At 37.2% G+C, this 16079-nt stretch overlaps 1 protein-coding gene across 1 annotated transcript in view; it reads left to right on the top strand.

Annotated features, from left to right (window-relative positions):
• Positions 1-16079, top strand: part of LOC139115194 (MYND-type zinc finger-containing chromatin reader ZMYND8-like) — a 42795-nt gene that overhangs the window by 21954 nt on the left and 4762 nt on the right. The window contains 14 exon segments of the mRNA XM_070677135.1: positions 1146-1291; positions 2185-2328; positions 3263-3376; positions 4647-4739; positions 7130-7217; positions 8215-8270; positions 8722-8799; positions 9252-9311; positions 9773-9828; positions 10460-11366; positions 11369-12583; positions 13526-13706; positions 14411-14535; positions 15476-15655. Coding sequence (XP_070533236.1) covers positions 1146-1291; positions 2185-2328; positions 3263-3376; positions 4647-4739; positions 7130-7217; positions 8215-8270; positions 8722-8799; positions 9252-9311; positions 9773-9828; positions 10460-11366; positions 11369-12583; positions 13526-13706; positions 14411-14535; positions 15476-15655 — 3443 coding nt within the window.

Raw genomic sequence — 16079 nt, 5'->3', positions numbered from 1 at the left:
CAATAAAACAAGATGCTGTGTTACTAAGAAGTGCTTTTTTATATACTTCCTTGGTGTCTGCTAGATAAGTATCTATAATGCACAAACAAATATCTTCATAAAGGAAAAAAGCTTGAAAAGATACTCAGTTAATCATCAGGTCTGTGTGCAGCTGTGAATACAAGGCTGTTAGCACCATGTGTTTTACATGAAAAACTGTAAACACATAGTATTAGACATTTGGCACCTGCTACTTTAGCAACAACGTCATAAAATGGGGGTTCTCTGGAAAAAAGTCATGACCTGCGAATAAATGATATCTATATCATTTTCGATCACACATTTATAAATTTGTATTTCAGCTCCAGTGATCTGTCTAAAACTATCCTAAATTTCAATGCTATTTTGTTTGTGCAAATTTTGTATCAGTCATTCCACTACTTACCTTTGCAGTAATAAACTAAAAAATGTATGCAATTTGGCTGAAAACTTTTCCATCAAGTCCATTTGAGCAATACAATGTTGTTTGAGAAGACATTTTAAGTTTGAAAAACCATACATGTACTTCAGTGTGTACGTGTGAGCTGAACTCTGTAAGTCGAGTGATGTTACATCTACGGCAACAGTAACTTTTGCTGTATTTTGTTCCACATTTCATGTATCATTAAGATTGCCAACAGTTTCTTCTGAAAGCATTTTGAAATATCAGTTTATGATGTGCATTCTTATTGTTGACAATCAAATTTCAATCCAGACCTGATCTCAAATATCATTATTAATGCTGCAGCACACAGAATACAGTCAATGTTGACAATCTGTATACCGAATATTTCAACATACTGTGGGAAGTAAGCATGGAAACTGTTGCTGAAATATCCAACATAATTGTGAAAAAAATAATTGTCAAAGGCACAAATACAATATGGCCAAACACGGTCATTAAAGATGTCTCAGGCTAACTTCAACCTGAGCACCACCAAATTTTGATATATCATCATTATTTTCAATAGGGGTAAGGTCCATATAACTAGACATAGGGGTGAAAGGGTAAAAATCAAAGTGGGGTGAAGGGTAGAGGGTTGGGCAGAAAAGACTGAAAAACCCAGGAACATTTACAGTTAGACGTGACTAGGTACCATGACATGTATAATTTGCTATTTCCACAGAAGGCAACAATAAAAGTGCCACTAAAAGGAAAGTGTCAAGCCCAACTCCAAGTTCAAGCAGCAAAGATGAGAAAGAAGAAAGAGAGACTGCCTCGCCCAGTCACAAGAAAAGGAAAAATCCAATACCCAAGGCAATACGAGAAATGGTAAGTTCAGCTACCTGTGAGAAGCTCCACTACAGAAAGGATTTCAATTTTTTGAAAAGAATGAAGAGACAGAATGGGAAATAAAATGATACAGACAAAGATGGTATGCGTCTTAAAACAGAAACTCTAAACACTTGTCTTTCAAAACAGGAAAAAAATAGGGGTCACAGTGCAAGTTTTACTAGGGAAAAAGATTTCCTAAACTTTACTGAAATTCTAAATGGCAACTATATACCGGTACACCTTATGTTATTTCTATGGGGAAAATTAAATAAATGATTTTTGGCAGAACAAGGCTGTGAAATATTTATTTGAAGGTACTCTGCAGACTTCAAAGTGAGAAAACTCAAGCAGACTACCAGTGAAATATTGTAAACATTTGAAAGTCCAAACATTTGCCCCTGTGGCACATTCTAACTTAAGATAGACAGAGATTGGAGGGGGGGGGGGGGGGGGCATGGAGTTCTATATTAAAAATCTGTTTATATTTAAAAACTTGTCTCTACCTTTGTGTCAGCATGATTATACAATGGTTGCTTATTAATTTTATGTATTCCTGTAAAGAACTGTGGTATTGTTAATTTTATGTATTACTAGTAAATAACTGCGTATTTTGGTATCCAACACTTTAGAATGTATGATGTTATCTGTACTAGCTCACACATTGTCTGAAACAATCTCATATTAAGTTACTGTCATAGCTACAAGTTTTCTGAAAAAAACCAGAAAATTAATGACATGTTTGTATTTTTGCGTTCCTTCAAATACTTGTATTCAATCTTGTACATAATCTTTTATCTTTAGGTGCTAATTTGTATGTGAACATGATTATACATTTGCTGTATAGATAAAAGAATTGTTGTAGTTGCAGTTGTTTTTCTGTGTTGTTTCAGGACTCTCGTAATGATTTCTACTGCTGGATCTGTCACAGAGAAGGCTCTGTCATATGCTGTGAGGTGTGTCCAAGAGTGTACCATGTCAGATGTGTCAAGTTAGTGGATGAGCCGGAGGGAGACTGGTTTTGCCCTGAATGTGAGGTAATTCAGGATTTCTCTGCCTGGTCTTGCTCAGCTTAATCAAGCAAACAAAAGCTGCATGAACTAAATTCAACCATACTTACACATTGTTTGATATTCTTACCTTCCCATAGATGTAGTCACAAGAAGTTTCCTTTCTGTTACCATTATTAAATGCTGTCCGCATCATTTACTATGTGTAAGCATAATGCTAGCCACTCAACAACATTCTCAGTAAACCAGAAATACTTACTTGCAGAACAAAGATTATATATTAGCTGGCTCTTTTATTCCATGTACATGTGCATGGCACGTGTGTTAGTCTATTGTACGTGTGAATGTAGTATAGATGTAGGGATATGTTTGTACACAGATGAGCATACAGTTGACTCTCACATCGTTTGGTTGGCTATGCAGTGTAGTCTACTCCTACGTTGATTTTGAACTAAGTGTTGCTCAGTTCAGTGAGTGGGTATAGCTTAGATTCACCACGATCTGTCCACAGGAGGACCTTTGTTTCACCAGGCATTTTCCATTGTGTTGGCTTGGCCTCACATCATTTTTGGCACACCAGTGTAGATATGAAGGAATCTTTCTTGCAAACAAGCAGCTGTGAGAGAGTGTGAAGAGACAGATTGTTTCATTCACTTGAATATATTCAAATAAATAAGTCAGTGTCAAAATGTTCAAAATAGTTTGAAATAAAGATATGATGTATAAAGGCCTCAAAGCCATCCCAGGAGATAGCTTTGATATTTATCATTTCTATAATTAGAAAACGTAAACTTTGTCAAAAAATGGCAAATGATGGCACAAATACCTGTAAAGTTTGGGCAGGGATGTTCAGCTGAAATGATGTTCTGTATCTAGCTGATAACAAACAATAAAAGCTATCACAGAGAACTCTCTGTTTTCAACAAAGATTGAAAGTTCTTCATGGCGTGTGTATTTTCAGAAAATCACCAAGGCAGAGTGTGTTGATACCCAGTCCAAGGCAATGTCTCAGCTAACACTGGACCATTTCTGCAGACTTCTCATGTATGCATTGCAAAGAATGAAACACAGTGGGGTAAGTCTCCGTGCAACTCTCAGTTACTGTCTGTTCATGCCATAGTAATGTTTCTTTATATCATTGTATACACCCTGATAATGCATGCTTCCCTTTGTTTTTGTCCGCCAAATCAATTCTACCTGTAGACACAAAGATGTTGAAGACATAGAATACCATTCTTTTTCCACCCCCTTGCCACCATGGATTGACCCAATCCAAGTGTTTCCTTCTGTGGTAAAGATGGATCTCTGCATTGTAAATTGGGATGAAAAGGTTAAATCTTGGTGAACATCTCTTTTGTAGTCATGAAATCTCCAAAAATATGAGAATTAGGCAAAGACAGACTCTTGATTGACTGAACTGACCAAACGAAATGTCTGTAAAGCACAACAATATTTGAAAATCATCCTGAAATAAAACATATTTACTTCCCTGCCCGTCAATGAAAAGGCTAAAGACTTGGTGGATAATAATACCGGTAGACATTAATCTTCTGTTAATTGTGATGTCAGTGTATGTACATGTGTAGTTGTCCGCAGTCTAGGCTTTGTTAAGCCCTAATCCTGCCAAGTCAGTGGATCTTGCATTGATTTCAACATGCCCAGAAGCTGGAATCAAGGGCCAATTATCCTGCCATGCCAGTGAAATTCAATAATGTCTCTATGTAATACTATTAATAGCATGACATTTACACACACAATATTTAGGTGAATTATTAGGTTTCTCAAACTCTCAAGACCCTGCTTGAGTATAAGAGCTTCCCCTAGGGGGTTTCAAATATGATATACATTCATGTATAAGACCCATTCCAAGTTCAGTTCAAACAGTCAAGAATTCAGAACTCAAGAATTGACGATAGTATGACTTCAACTATCACATAGGTTTGGAAGTCAATAGAGTTAGGCTGAATTGACATGAATAAATGAGCATAAATTAGAAGTGTTGGCGGAAAACATGGATTTGCTCGATTATAAGACCCCCCGTATAATTACAGTTATTTCATGTATACCGCATTGAGTAAGTGGAAATAGGTTTTAGCTCATTTCTGGTTTTTGCTAACTTGGCAGGATGGTGTGTAACACCCCTAGCAGGAAAATGGTTAATGAGCCAACAATGCATGTCTAACATTTTAATGTGATAATGTGTGTTATTGTAAATTATTCTGTGTGATGGTAACAGTAATTTTTGTCCACGACATACAGTTATTGTCCCCTGTTTGCTCAACAAACTGCAAATGTTATGAATTTGTAAGTTTGTGTCATATTTCTTTTTGTTTTGTAATGACCAGACTGAATTATTTCAGAAGCCAGTACAACTTGACCAACATCCAAACTATCTGGAGTATGTGTTTCATCCAATGGACCTCAGCACTTTGGAAAAGGTATGTGCCTATACCCCTTCACCCCCTGCTGCTGCAGTGTAGAATCCCAGCCACAACATTGAAATCATCCACCAGATTAAAATGATCTTGTCTTTTCATGGCATTTTTGGAACATTTTATTACAATGTGAACAGTCAATATTTGACCCTGTGATTATGCACTATAATGACAAAATTGAGAAAAAGGGTATGGTTCCTTTGCACTACCTTGAGAATTCAACCTTTCATGATGTTTCTGATTTTGAGAGGACATGCTGCTAAGGTATTTATACATCTGATTGATACCATTGGACGGTAGGGAATTGATGAGAGACAAGACATCCACTGAGAGGCAGTTCATTGCACCATGTTAGGTGCTCACAAATTTTCCAATGTGCACAACTCGCTTAGTTTGCAACGGGGGTCAGTGAACAATAACCAATCTTTGGAACAAAATTCACTGAACCATCAACTTTGAACTTCCTCCATCATTTTTGCATGATCTATACTAATAACAGAGTTCGCGTTTACGCAAAAATCGTGCGTATTTACGCATTGAAATTGACTCTCTACGCATTTTTGTCATTGTTATGCGTTTTCTATACACAAAGGATAACACCGAAAGCACTCTCCACGACTGAGCTTAGGCGACAACCAGACTTAATTTGTTGCAACACATTTCTGTCAATCACTCATTTTGTGTGGAAAGTTTCGGATTCTCTGGGTGTTGTCTGAAAAAATCGGCATCGTAGTCCACACGTTATCACGTTAGGCACGTTATCATGTCAGCTGTGCCTATCAGGCGAGCGATAGTCTCTGAAAGTGAGTGATTGACAGAAATGTTGCGACAAATTATATAAATGCCAACCGTGCACGATCATCGCGTCTCGCTTTTCCCAAATTTTGATCAACTTTGCTCTACGAGTCCATGAAAAAAATGATTCATCGGTAGAGCTCGTCAGAATCCCGATAAATTTTGAACACTGCAGAAGTGTCTGGATGGTAACTGGTCGTTCAGGCACCAAGTCGTTTCGGCCCAAGTCGTTTCGGCCTCTCAATTTCCGGCCCAAGTCACTCGGCACTACAACCCAAGACGTTTCGGCATCTGTGTTTCGATTTTTTTTCAAACTATTCAGTAATTGACTGATCCGTCATATTCGTAGGCGTGACCTTTGCGTTCTGACCAGTACTTTATGTGCATTTTGTGTGAATTTTGCCGTGCTGTTTCGTCACGCTTTCAAACTTTTGCCGTGTCGGCGGCTATTGATATCGATAAACTGTGTCACAGATTTGAAAATGATACATGTATGAAGTTTTTCTTACGGTCTCTTCCCATGTTCTCACAAATATTAAAGCATGTACGTGAATGTTAGTTGACACTGTACTTTTTAGTACTTTGATTTGTAACATTACGCTCCAGCACTAGTTCCCATAGGTAGCCTTCAGCGGTGCCGAAACGTCTTGGGTTGCGGTGCCGAAACGTCGGACTTGGGGCCTGAAATTCGAAGGCCGAAACGTCTTTGGCCGAAACGACTTGGTGCCGAAACGTCCAGAAACCGTCTGGATAAGCTGCCATAACTCTAACTTTTGGGTTGCCCGATGTGTTTTGACGGTCGCATGTCTAACCTTCGCTGTTACGTTTCAACATTGTTCAAGCTGTTCGTTAAAACTGTTTTCATGAAAATAATGTTACATCGTACAATCCGAATATGTAGTGTAGGTTTATTCAACGGCACATTGTATTTTGCAGTCAGTTTTTTCATCAATCGAGTGCGGAAGTGATATTACGCACTCAAATCCAGCCATTACGCAATTTTAGCAGACTAATGCGTATGCCGTACGCGAGGAGTAAAAAGTCACCGCAAACACTGAATAATATAGTCAATATTGACCAATGGTCTTAAAATAACATTAAATACACAATGCTGCTTTTATTCAACAGACTTATCATTTGAAAAATCTATTCATTTCTTGATGGCATAGAGTTTCCCAAAGCTATGACACTTTGTATACATTTCAAGATTTAAAGTAGCAGTTAAAAAATTATAAATATTATAACACAAAGTTTTCAGTTTGAAAATGCTCAAAGTGGAGAAATTGATATATCCATGTCTTTAGATCTGTTACGATTAATGGAGCAAAAACAATGGAATCTAATCAAAATTGGAATTAAATGGCCCTTCAGTGTTAATACCAATGACTATGATCATATTTTGGCAATATAGCAATGCAAAATTTAGTTTTTCATAGGCTTATATGAAAGCTGGTGTAGATTTAAGTTCTGTGTACACAATATACCACTATCTTTGTTTCATTGTATTTAATTCAAACTGTTATGTGAAATGTACTTCATGTACTATATTGTTCAAACTTCTATCTGTATGAGAAATATGGCACACCTTTGCATTTCAGAATATCCACAAAAAAGTCTATGGAAGTACAGAAGCATTCTTAGCTGATACAAAATGGATTTTACATAACTGTGTTCTCTATAACGGAGGTGAGGTTATCCACCCTTCTTCCTGTTCTTCTGACTGAGGTATTCAAAATACTATGGACCCTTGAGAAAATCCTGTTTTTGCAAGGGTCTATACTTTGATCTTTACCGCAGTTGCCTGTCCTGTTTTTCTCAAGGGTCTATGAAAATACCAACACAAAACATTGTACATAGCACCCTCTACAGTGACCTAATTTGCACTCTGTGGCCTCTGAAAGTTCAGTTGGTGGTGTTTATCGCCCAGACTGTGACACCAACCCTCACAAGAAATTTAGTTGAATTGTTGCTTCATTATCAAGCCACAATGTTGTATTTCAACGTTTATGATTCCATCCTACTTTGTTGTGTGATCAAGTAGAAATAGTAGACTGCGATATTCTTACCATGAAAATAATGCCAGGCAGTGTGTGTTAGGTTTCATCTTATGTTTCGAGATATTTCATAGTTTGAAAAAAGACTGAAGTCAGATTACACCAAAGATTGACATGTTGATATGGGTCCAATAACAGATGTTAGAATTGACAGCTGAACAACACAACTTACCATTCCAAATATGTTCTTTTCAATGGTACAACACAAACAAGTTAATCAATCACTTGATGTGCATATACAGTGTTTTAATAGTTTGGACATGAGGTAATGCACAAAATGTTTGGAAATCTCTTCTGTGCAAGACATTTTAATGATGAGGTAACAATCAACAGTCACAAGGGATGTGAAAATCCCAACAGACAAATGAGAAAAAATCATTCAAGTCGGCATTTACAAATATTTTGAGTATGATAGCGAGGCCAGAGAGCCATAACTTCCATAACAAATAGGAAGTAAAGATCTGCAGATAACACCGGTGACCTTACAGCAAACTCTGGTCATGCATAGCCACTTGTAGTGAACAATTATACATCTCAGTTTGATACATATCTTTGCCATGCACATGATATATGCATTCATTTGAACTGTGTGATTGACTGGTTGAATTGTTCTTGATTTCCTCATGTAGCAAATCACAAACTGACCACCAGCGCCAGAATGATAGTCAAGATATGTGAACATGAGGTAAGGGAAGGAAATATTTTTATAGCAGGTCAAACTTTTCACCCAGTGATTGTCCCAAATGATAACCGCCAAGAAGGGAAATAGGTCACAGATAATGCTTTGCGATGTATGGCGCCCTCTATAGGTAGCCTGGAACAATACAGTGAACTCTCATTTTGTGATGGGGTGTGCCTACATATCTTGACCAAAATGCATTACTGCATAGAGGGTGACATAGTGACATTTATGTATCCAAAGTCTTTAAAATTATAATTAGTAATGTTTAATGATAATAATTTACGACAAATAACTATAAAAGCATATGAAGGCTATGTTTAAGTAACAAATGAATGTCACTCACTGTGACACAAAATCATTCTGCTCCTGTTTAACAGAGAAAAGATATTGTACATGTTTGAGTTGTATTCAGAAATGTCACCTTTGATATATTTTGATGCTGCTCTGTTTTCAGATGAGTGAGATTGAAATCTGTCCAGACTGTTACCTATCATCGTGTATGAAGAAAGAAAATTACTTCTGCGAGCCATGCGTAAGTAAGCCTGCCCTCTGACATGATTGTCATGTAAATCTTGCTGATTTAAAGTTCATTTTCAACAAGTTGCCCCAGGGATTTTGGTAGAAACCTGTTATTTTGACAATTGAAATATTTGCTCGTTTAAATTTCACAACTTTAATTCTTGCTAGAGCAGTCTTGTGATTCAAGTGTACATGGATAAATGTAATTTCTTTGGTTTTGATTTCTTGGAAGAAGTTTTGCAAATGCTTGACACTTAGAGATATTCAAGGCACATTGTAGCATTATTCAGATTCAAGGTCCTTGCCTTCAACATTGTCTAACCATTGGCTAACCATTGGCATATTGAATCAACTCAGGATATTAGCTAGAGTTTTATTCAGATTCAAGGTCTTCAAAAGAAAATTTCAGAGTGCGGAACCCCCCTGTTCATTGCATAACACTCATCTTGTAACTCTTAATTACAGAGAGAACCACACAAGCTAGTGTGGGCTAAGTTGAAAGGATTCCCTTTCTGGCCAGCAAAGGTGAGTCTGTGTTGAAAGTCACTACTAGAATTGTAATAATGCCAAATTCTTCTCAAACTTGTATTTTTATCAGTGTGTTTAGGCTGTTTGGTGATAATCTTAGTTTTCACATCCAAGTGTGACCTTTGACTTTGTCCCGGAACATATGTTTTCAATGTTTCTGTGCAATTCTTGCTGTTTTTATAAGCTAGTCCAAATAGACCAATGAGTGAATAAAGTATCAATCGTAATGAAAAATTTCCATCTGGAATTTAATTCTAGCACTTGTTAGTGTTTTAGTTCAATAACGTGACATATATATTGAACAAAGCCAGACTGAACTTGATGTGCAACACTTGTGTGTATAGACATTACATTAGACTTAGAGTTCCTTTTGACTCGCTTGTGTCCCTCTGACTTATTTGAAAATATACTTTTTTTGTTGAAATGTGTTGTGATGGTTATGTTTCACATGTTCACAGGCATTGAGGCACATTGATGGACAGGTGGATGTACGCTTCTTTGGACAACATGACAGGTAAGTTTTCTAAAATCATCTCTTCAGGTCTGGACGACATGTTAGCTGACAGTTATGCATAGAGCATATTGGCCACACAGATGTGAATAAACTTACAAAGAATCGTTGTTTAATATTATGCCAACCCTCTCATGACTATGGTTTGATCTAAACCCGTTGTTACCAGTGCCAGCGTAGACCTGTTCACAAGAATAAGGGGAACAGGTTAAATTTGCCTACTATCTCAATGCTGTGTGTCATTGTTCTATTCAGTTCAAATTGTTACTTTGAGCCACAAATACAGTAATGTACTGGTTTCATACCAGACTTTACAGTTTATCCTTAGAAATCAAGGCCAAATCAATGATATTATATGGCATAACTTCTGAAAATCAGAAAAGAGATCATATACTATTTCTTGTAGACTGTCAAGTGGTAGATTCATGTTTGCTTGTCCTATTTCTCCATTGCTTAATGATCCAGTCAGACATAATGTAATAAGTGAAAGATTTGAGTGACCAACAGTTGTCATTCGTCCATGATTTTTGAAGCAGGGGATGTGTACACTTCAATGTCCAAATGGTAGTGAGTTTATGTGTGAATTAACTTGTCAGTTGTAATAAGGAAATAATTCCTTGCTTAATGTTTTCAGAGCATGGGTTCCTGCGTCAAACTGCTACTTGATGTCGGAGGAGATCCCATTTCCCATCAAGAAGAGGAAAGGGGCATTTGAAAATGCTATGCAAGAAATGGAACTCCATATTGAAAACATTCGCAAGCGGCATGGCAATTGGGAATATGCACCCTACAGAACTGCCTTTGATCAGCAACACTGCTATACCCATAATCATTTGAAGACAAGTATGCAAAAGAAAAACACACTTTCAAATGGATTGAATGATTCTAATGCAAAACAATCGTCAAACGACGCTAGCAAAAAGGTAGCAAAGATAAAAATCAGAATTAAGAAGGAATCAGGAATGCCAACTCTGACTCTAGAGGGCGCTGGTCAGGAAACCTCAGATTCTGTTCCAGGGGACAGTGCAAAGAAAATAGACACTGCGAATAGAGATGCAAATGTGGATAAAACGGACAAGCATTTATCGAGCAAGTCTAGAAATATATTTGATGCAATGAAAATTGTTGATACAGAAAAGAAAAGCCCGTCATGCCCTGTGTCTGAAAAACCCAAAGGATTGAAAACTGGGCTACTGAAGTTGAAAATAGGTGCGAATGGTAGCATGAAAGGGAACACTCCAGACAGTCAGATTAAGTCTGAAAAATCAACAAATATGAGTTCAGAGAGTGAGTGTGTTGACAACGATGGTTCATTGTCCCAAAAGAAAGTCCCTGCAGGAATATTTGAAATAAGCGATGGTGCTGGTATGGTTGGTGTTGAAAATCAATCCAAAACCACACATGACACTGCCAAAGAGAAGCAAACAGGTACTGGTGAGATAGTCAGGACAACTGTTGATGACAAACATGATCGAAAAAGCATGGAACATCAAAGGTGGACAGCAATGAGAGCTGCAAGGAAAATGTGTGTGTCAAATCGGATCTAAATGCTGACCAGGTCGCAAAAACTGTGCCAAAGACGCCAGAAAAACAAGAGACAAAACGAGAGAAGTTAAGTACTCCTTCCATTCTTCCCACAAAACTGCCAAGTCTGTCAAATCTTGAAGAAGCAACATCACAACTGTCACCGGAAACCACCAATCCCATGACTCCACCTTCAAATAGGTCAACTCCATCCATGGATAAGTTCAAGATGCATCTGGATAAGACAATAGAGTCCTGCAAGGCTTCCTTGGGAATTAAACAGATTGATCATCTGGAAGAGATGGAACAGGAGAAAGATGTGGAATCTGAGTCGGATGCCGCGTCGCTCAGCAACAACAGTGATGATGAAAGCTCTGATGCCATGGAGGAGGAGGATGATGACATTGAGGAGAAGATGGATGTAGAAATTGGAGGGGAGCAGAAGTCTAGCAAGGACACCAAAGTTGGAAATGAACTTGAAGACAAGTGTACTGATGTCATCAAAACAGATTCAGAGCACAAACAGAAAATAAATAGTGATCTAAACGGACAAAACAGTACGGATATTGGCAAGACAGATGAAACTAAAAGTGAGCGCATACTTGAAGTAGCCAATACTTCACCCAAAACAGCCAAGAAACCTGTGTCTGCATCACCATCATCCAAAAACAATAGTCCAGTAATAAAACCTTCAGATACTGGCAGTGTCAAAGGTCAGGAGTCAGGGGTCACCGATATGGAGGTCGATGTCCAGAAAGACGTTAGTGATGCAAAAGAACCTATCAAAGTCAAACCAGAAACTGTGGTAGGCAAAACAAAAGTGACCACTCAAGTATCGGACAAAACTGTTGTCAAAACAGAACCAAAACAGAATAATACTGCACTGCCCTTGAAGACCCCATTGAAAGATAGCAACACTCCTACCGGGGACAAGGGAAGCAGCCCAGCATCAAATGGTGGGAATACACAGTCACACTCACCTAAATCATCCACACCACCAAACCTACAGCCGGTGAAATTTTCTGCCAGGTTGGCCGAGAAAGCTGCACAGAGGGCGGCAGCTGCTGCAGCAACCACCACAGAGATAATCCCATCCACATCTACCAAATCACCAACAGAACAGCCTCCTAGGAGACCATCAGTAAGGGATACTGTTGACAATAATTCTTTTGGAACAACAGAGAAAAGTTATCCTCCCAAGTCAATGCCTCCTATCAAGAAATACACAACTAAGGTAAGGAATATTTGCAGATGTACTTTTTATCAAGTATATCTTGGTCAGATTGGATCTTACAGAGAGAGTCACTTTTACCACATGTCCATTTTTACAATACATGAGTATGTATGCATTTAAAGTATTAGTCTACAGTGTATGACAGTCTTGTGATATTTAGCACATATCTATTTTGTGAATGGCATTTCCTCATGGCCTTCCAAGAGTTTCTGCAAAGACAAAATGTCACTGATTTACAAAAGTAGCATTTTGTGTTCATACAGAGATGGGGTATCACACGATATCAACTTCAGTCCTCTTGTTACTTACATGTATGTATACTTGCGTATTTGTTTTGATGGCATCAGCTAATTGGCATGTTTAATTGATTACACTGTGAATATAAAGATAATTAGATAGTTCTCCAATAGATGCTGGCATTTCTAGTCACACTCCAGCATTCTAATCACTTTTGATATTCCCTGTCACTCTCCTTCTTTCTAAATTCTAAATATTCCTAAAGATCTAAAGATCCTTTCAATAATATTCTGTCAAATACATAGATCCATTGTAATACTAGTATTTCCTTCAATTCCAGACTGTATTCCAGCCAATACTGGAACTCCTTCATATTCTGAAATCCGTTCATTCGTTTGATTTTCTAATCACATTTTCTGTTTCCTTGATGACATTCCTTGAAGTCACTGTCAATATCTAAGTCGTTTAAGTCATATTCTCAGTACATGTCACATTTGGTAGTAATTTCTTTCCTTCTCACAAGCAAAAAAACAAATTTAACAGATTGTGCCGCATCTACAGGCAAATACTCTGGGGTATAAAACTTTACTTTTAACATGAAAAACATCTTTTGAAAACGTTGTTATTATCAACGAACTTACTTAGTTAAAGATGGACGGACTGTTAGTATTGCGAAAGTTCAATCAATTGCTTTATTTAATTCAGATTATGCAGCATATTGAGGAGACATTTCAAGATTTCTACAAGGATGTACTTGAAAGTGGACAAGACGTCAGCAGAACTACTGATGACTTCATGTCAGTTACTGTCAAGAAACTCAAAGTAGACATGGAGATAACGCAATGGAAACACCAACAGGAGTTAGCAGAGTTGAGACATAATGCTGGTATGTGGACTTTTTGGTACTAGTCAGCTGAGACCTTCCACCCCCTCACCAATTGTATATGTCCAAGTTTACCATAGAAAATAATAGGATTGTTCCAAATTCAGTTGTGAAAGGAGGTAATTTGGTGTCATTGTACTGGTATAAGGTTTTACTGAAGGAAATTTCAAGAAGAAATTCCCAAAGGACAGTAAATATAACTTTTAACTATGTTTTGACTGTTTTTTGTTTTGTATTTCAACTGCAAGTTCTTGTTCTACTGCCTAAAGTATGTTGAAACACCCACTATTTAGCTTGACAACACAACAGCTACAGCTGTAGAATGCACTTTTACTGTTTACATTTGAATTGGTGTCTGAACCAATATTCATTTGTCAACAATAACAATGCAGTTTACACATATACAGGCTGAGCTGACTAGCTGAATACTTTGTATCTTAATACGCTTGCAGAAATAGGACAAGAAACTGTAGTTGATTTAACTAACAAAAATAGTGAAAACATCAAAAGTTACAGCTGCTGGGATGCCCTTTAAAGGGGCAGTCCTCAATCCCTGGTTCTCAGATTAGTCCTTGTTGACATTTGGTGTGTTAGCCCTTTGTTTTGCAGTGAACTTTTTATCAAATTGGTCAATTTACTCTCAGATCAAGCTATGCTGGTACATGGTATGGTAAATCCTCTAGCTTACATGTAATTTGTACTTTCAGAGTTGACAGTGGCAGAAATGAGACTTAGTCTCCAAAGAGAGAAACAGAATGCCCTATCAGAATTGAAGAAGGAATTTATGGCTGAGAAGCAAACAGCAATTAATGAAACCAAGAAAAAACAATGGGTAAGAAAACTCTTCTTTATCCAAATGTACTGAACTCACTACTTCATCCAAATAACATGGTTGATGGAATGTATTACCAAGGTAACATATGCGTCATATGTCAATCAAAATTCACCCATGGGGGCTGTACTCTTTGTAGTGACTTTCAAAGTAGTATGTCAGTGAAATCAGTTACGTTAAAAAGAATGACATTAGAAGCAAACTGTGTAAACACAGCTTCTTCATCAGCACTTGGTGTTGGCAAAGCAAACTTCTTTATATGAGCTTTCGCTTGCATGTTCAGCATATATAGAAGAAACAAAGATTCAATAAAATAGAATAAAACTCAATCAGGCCAGGCATATCTTTAACTTCTACTCTGACAATGAAAAGAAATAAAATGCTATGATTAACTTCAAGCAGTGTGAATGGCGTATTACTTTTACTTTTGCGTAGAGACAAAACCACTGATCTTGTTTCTGTCCATAAATTCCAAAATCTTGAATACCTTTTCGTGTCTGATCCTGACAACTAAACTGTTGAATGTCTAACAGTACATGTAACACAATCCGAACTAATTTTGGAAAATCTGATCAAATTTCGGAATTTCCTTTCAATTTCAAATTTTCTTACCAGATATTAATGTTACTATAATACTGAAAATAATTGTACCATAACTTTAAAAATAAGATATTTCACATCCTAAAAAATGCCTTTTTAAAATTCATATTCACTAAAATTTCAGCTGAATTTTTGGATGAACACGTTGTTCAGTAAAAAATTCAGCAGAATTTTCAGAAGAACACATTGTGTACTTATTGGAGTAAAATCATTGATTTCGTAACTTTTGAATCCTTGGATGTTGTGATTTGAAGACTGTCTTGTTCAGTGTATGAAGTTCACATGACGATGGTTTTCATAATTGTGTTGTTTGAAATGGATGTTTGTTTGGTATTTGCAGTGTGCAAACTGTGGAAAAGAGGCAATTTTCTTCTGTTGTTGGAATACCAGTTACTGTGACTATCCATGTCAGCAGACTCACTGGCCGGAACACATGAACTCGTGTGCCCAGTCTTCATCCACGGGATCTACATCACAAGATTCCAACGACCAATCAGACGGCGCAAATATAGATAATCAGGTGAGCACTAGTATCAAGTTTGAGTGATGATCTGATCTGATTTGATTTGATCTGATCATTTGACCTTTAAGAATAGGTGATTCCATATAGCATGCAAATCTTTATAATACAGCTAAACCTGTCTCAGTGGTCACCTCTTTATAGTGGTCACCTTGCAGTGGTCCTATTGCATTTTATATGTTCAAGGTTCTTTACAATACAACCACCTCTCTTATGTGGTCAGTGGTCACACGTAATTGCTCCAATTTGGTACAGAACCTGTGTATAATGGTCAGCATATCTGACTTTGGATGACCTATGCCAAAAAATGTTTTAAACGGAAAACAAGAAATGGGTCAATTTAGACTGATTTTATAGTTGCAAAATGATTCTTTCAGAAATTAAATGAATTTATCATGATTTTCAAGAGAATTTTGATATTGAA

The sequence above is a fragment of the Ptychodera flava genome, chromosome 17 (assembly GCF_041260155.1).
Source record: "Ptychodera flava strain L36383 chromosome 17, AS_Pfla_20210202, whole genome shotgun sequence".
NCBI lineage: Eukaryota > Metazoa > Hemichordata > Enteropneusta > Ptychoderidae > Ptychodera > Ptychodera flava.
This window is presented reverse-complemented; position numbering and strand designations above follow the sequence as displayed.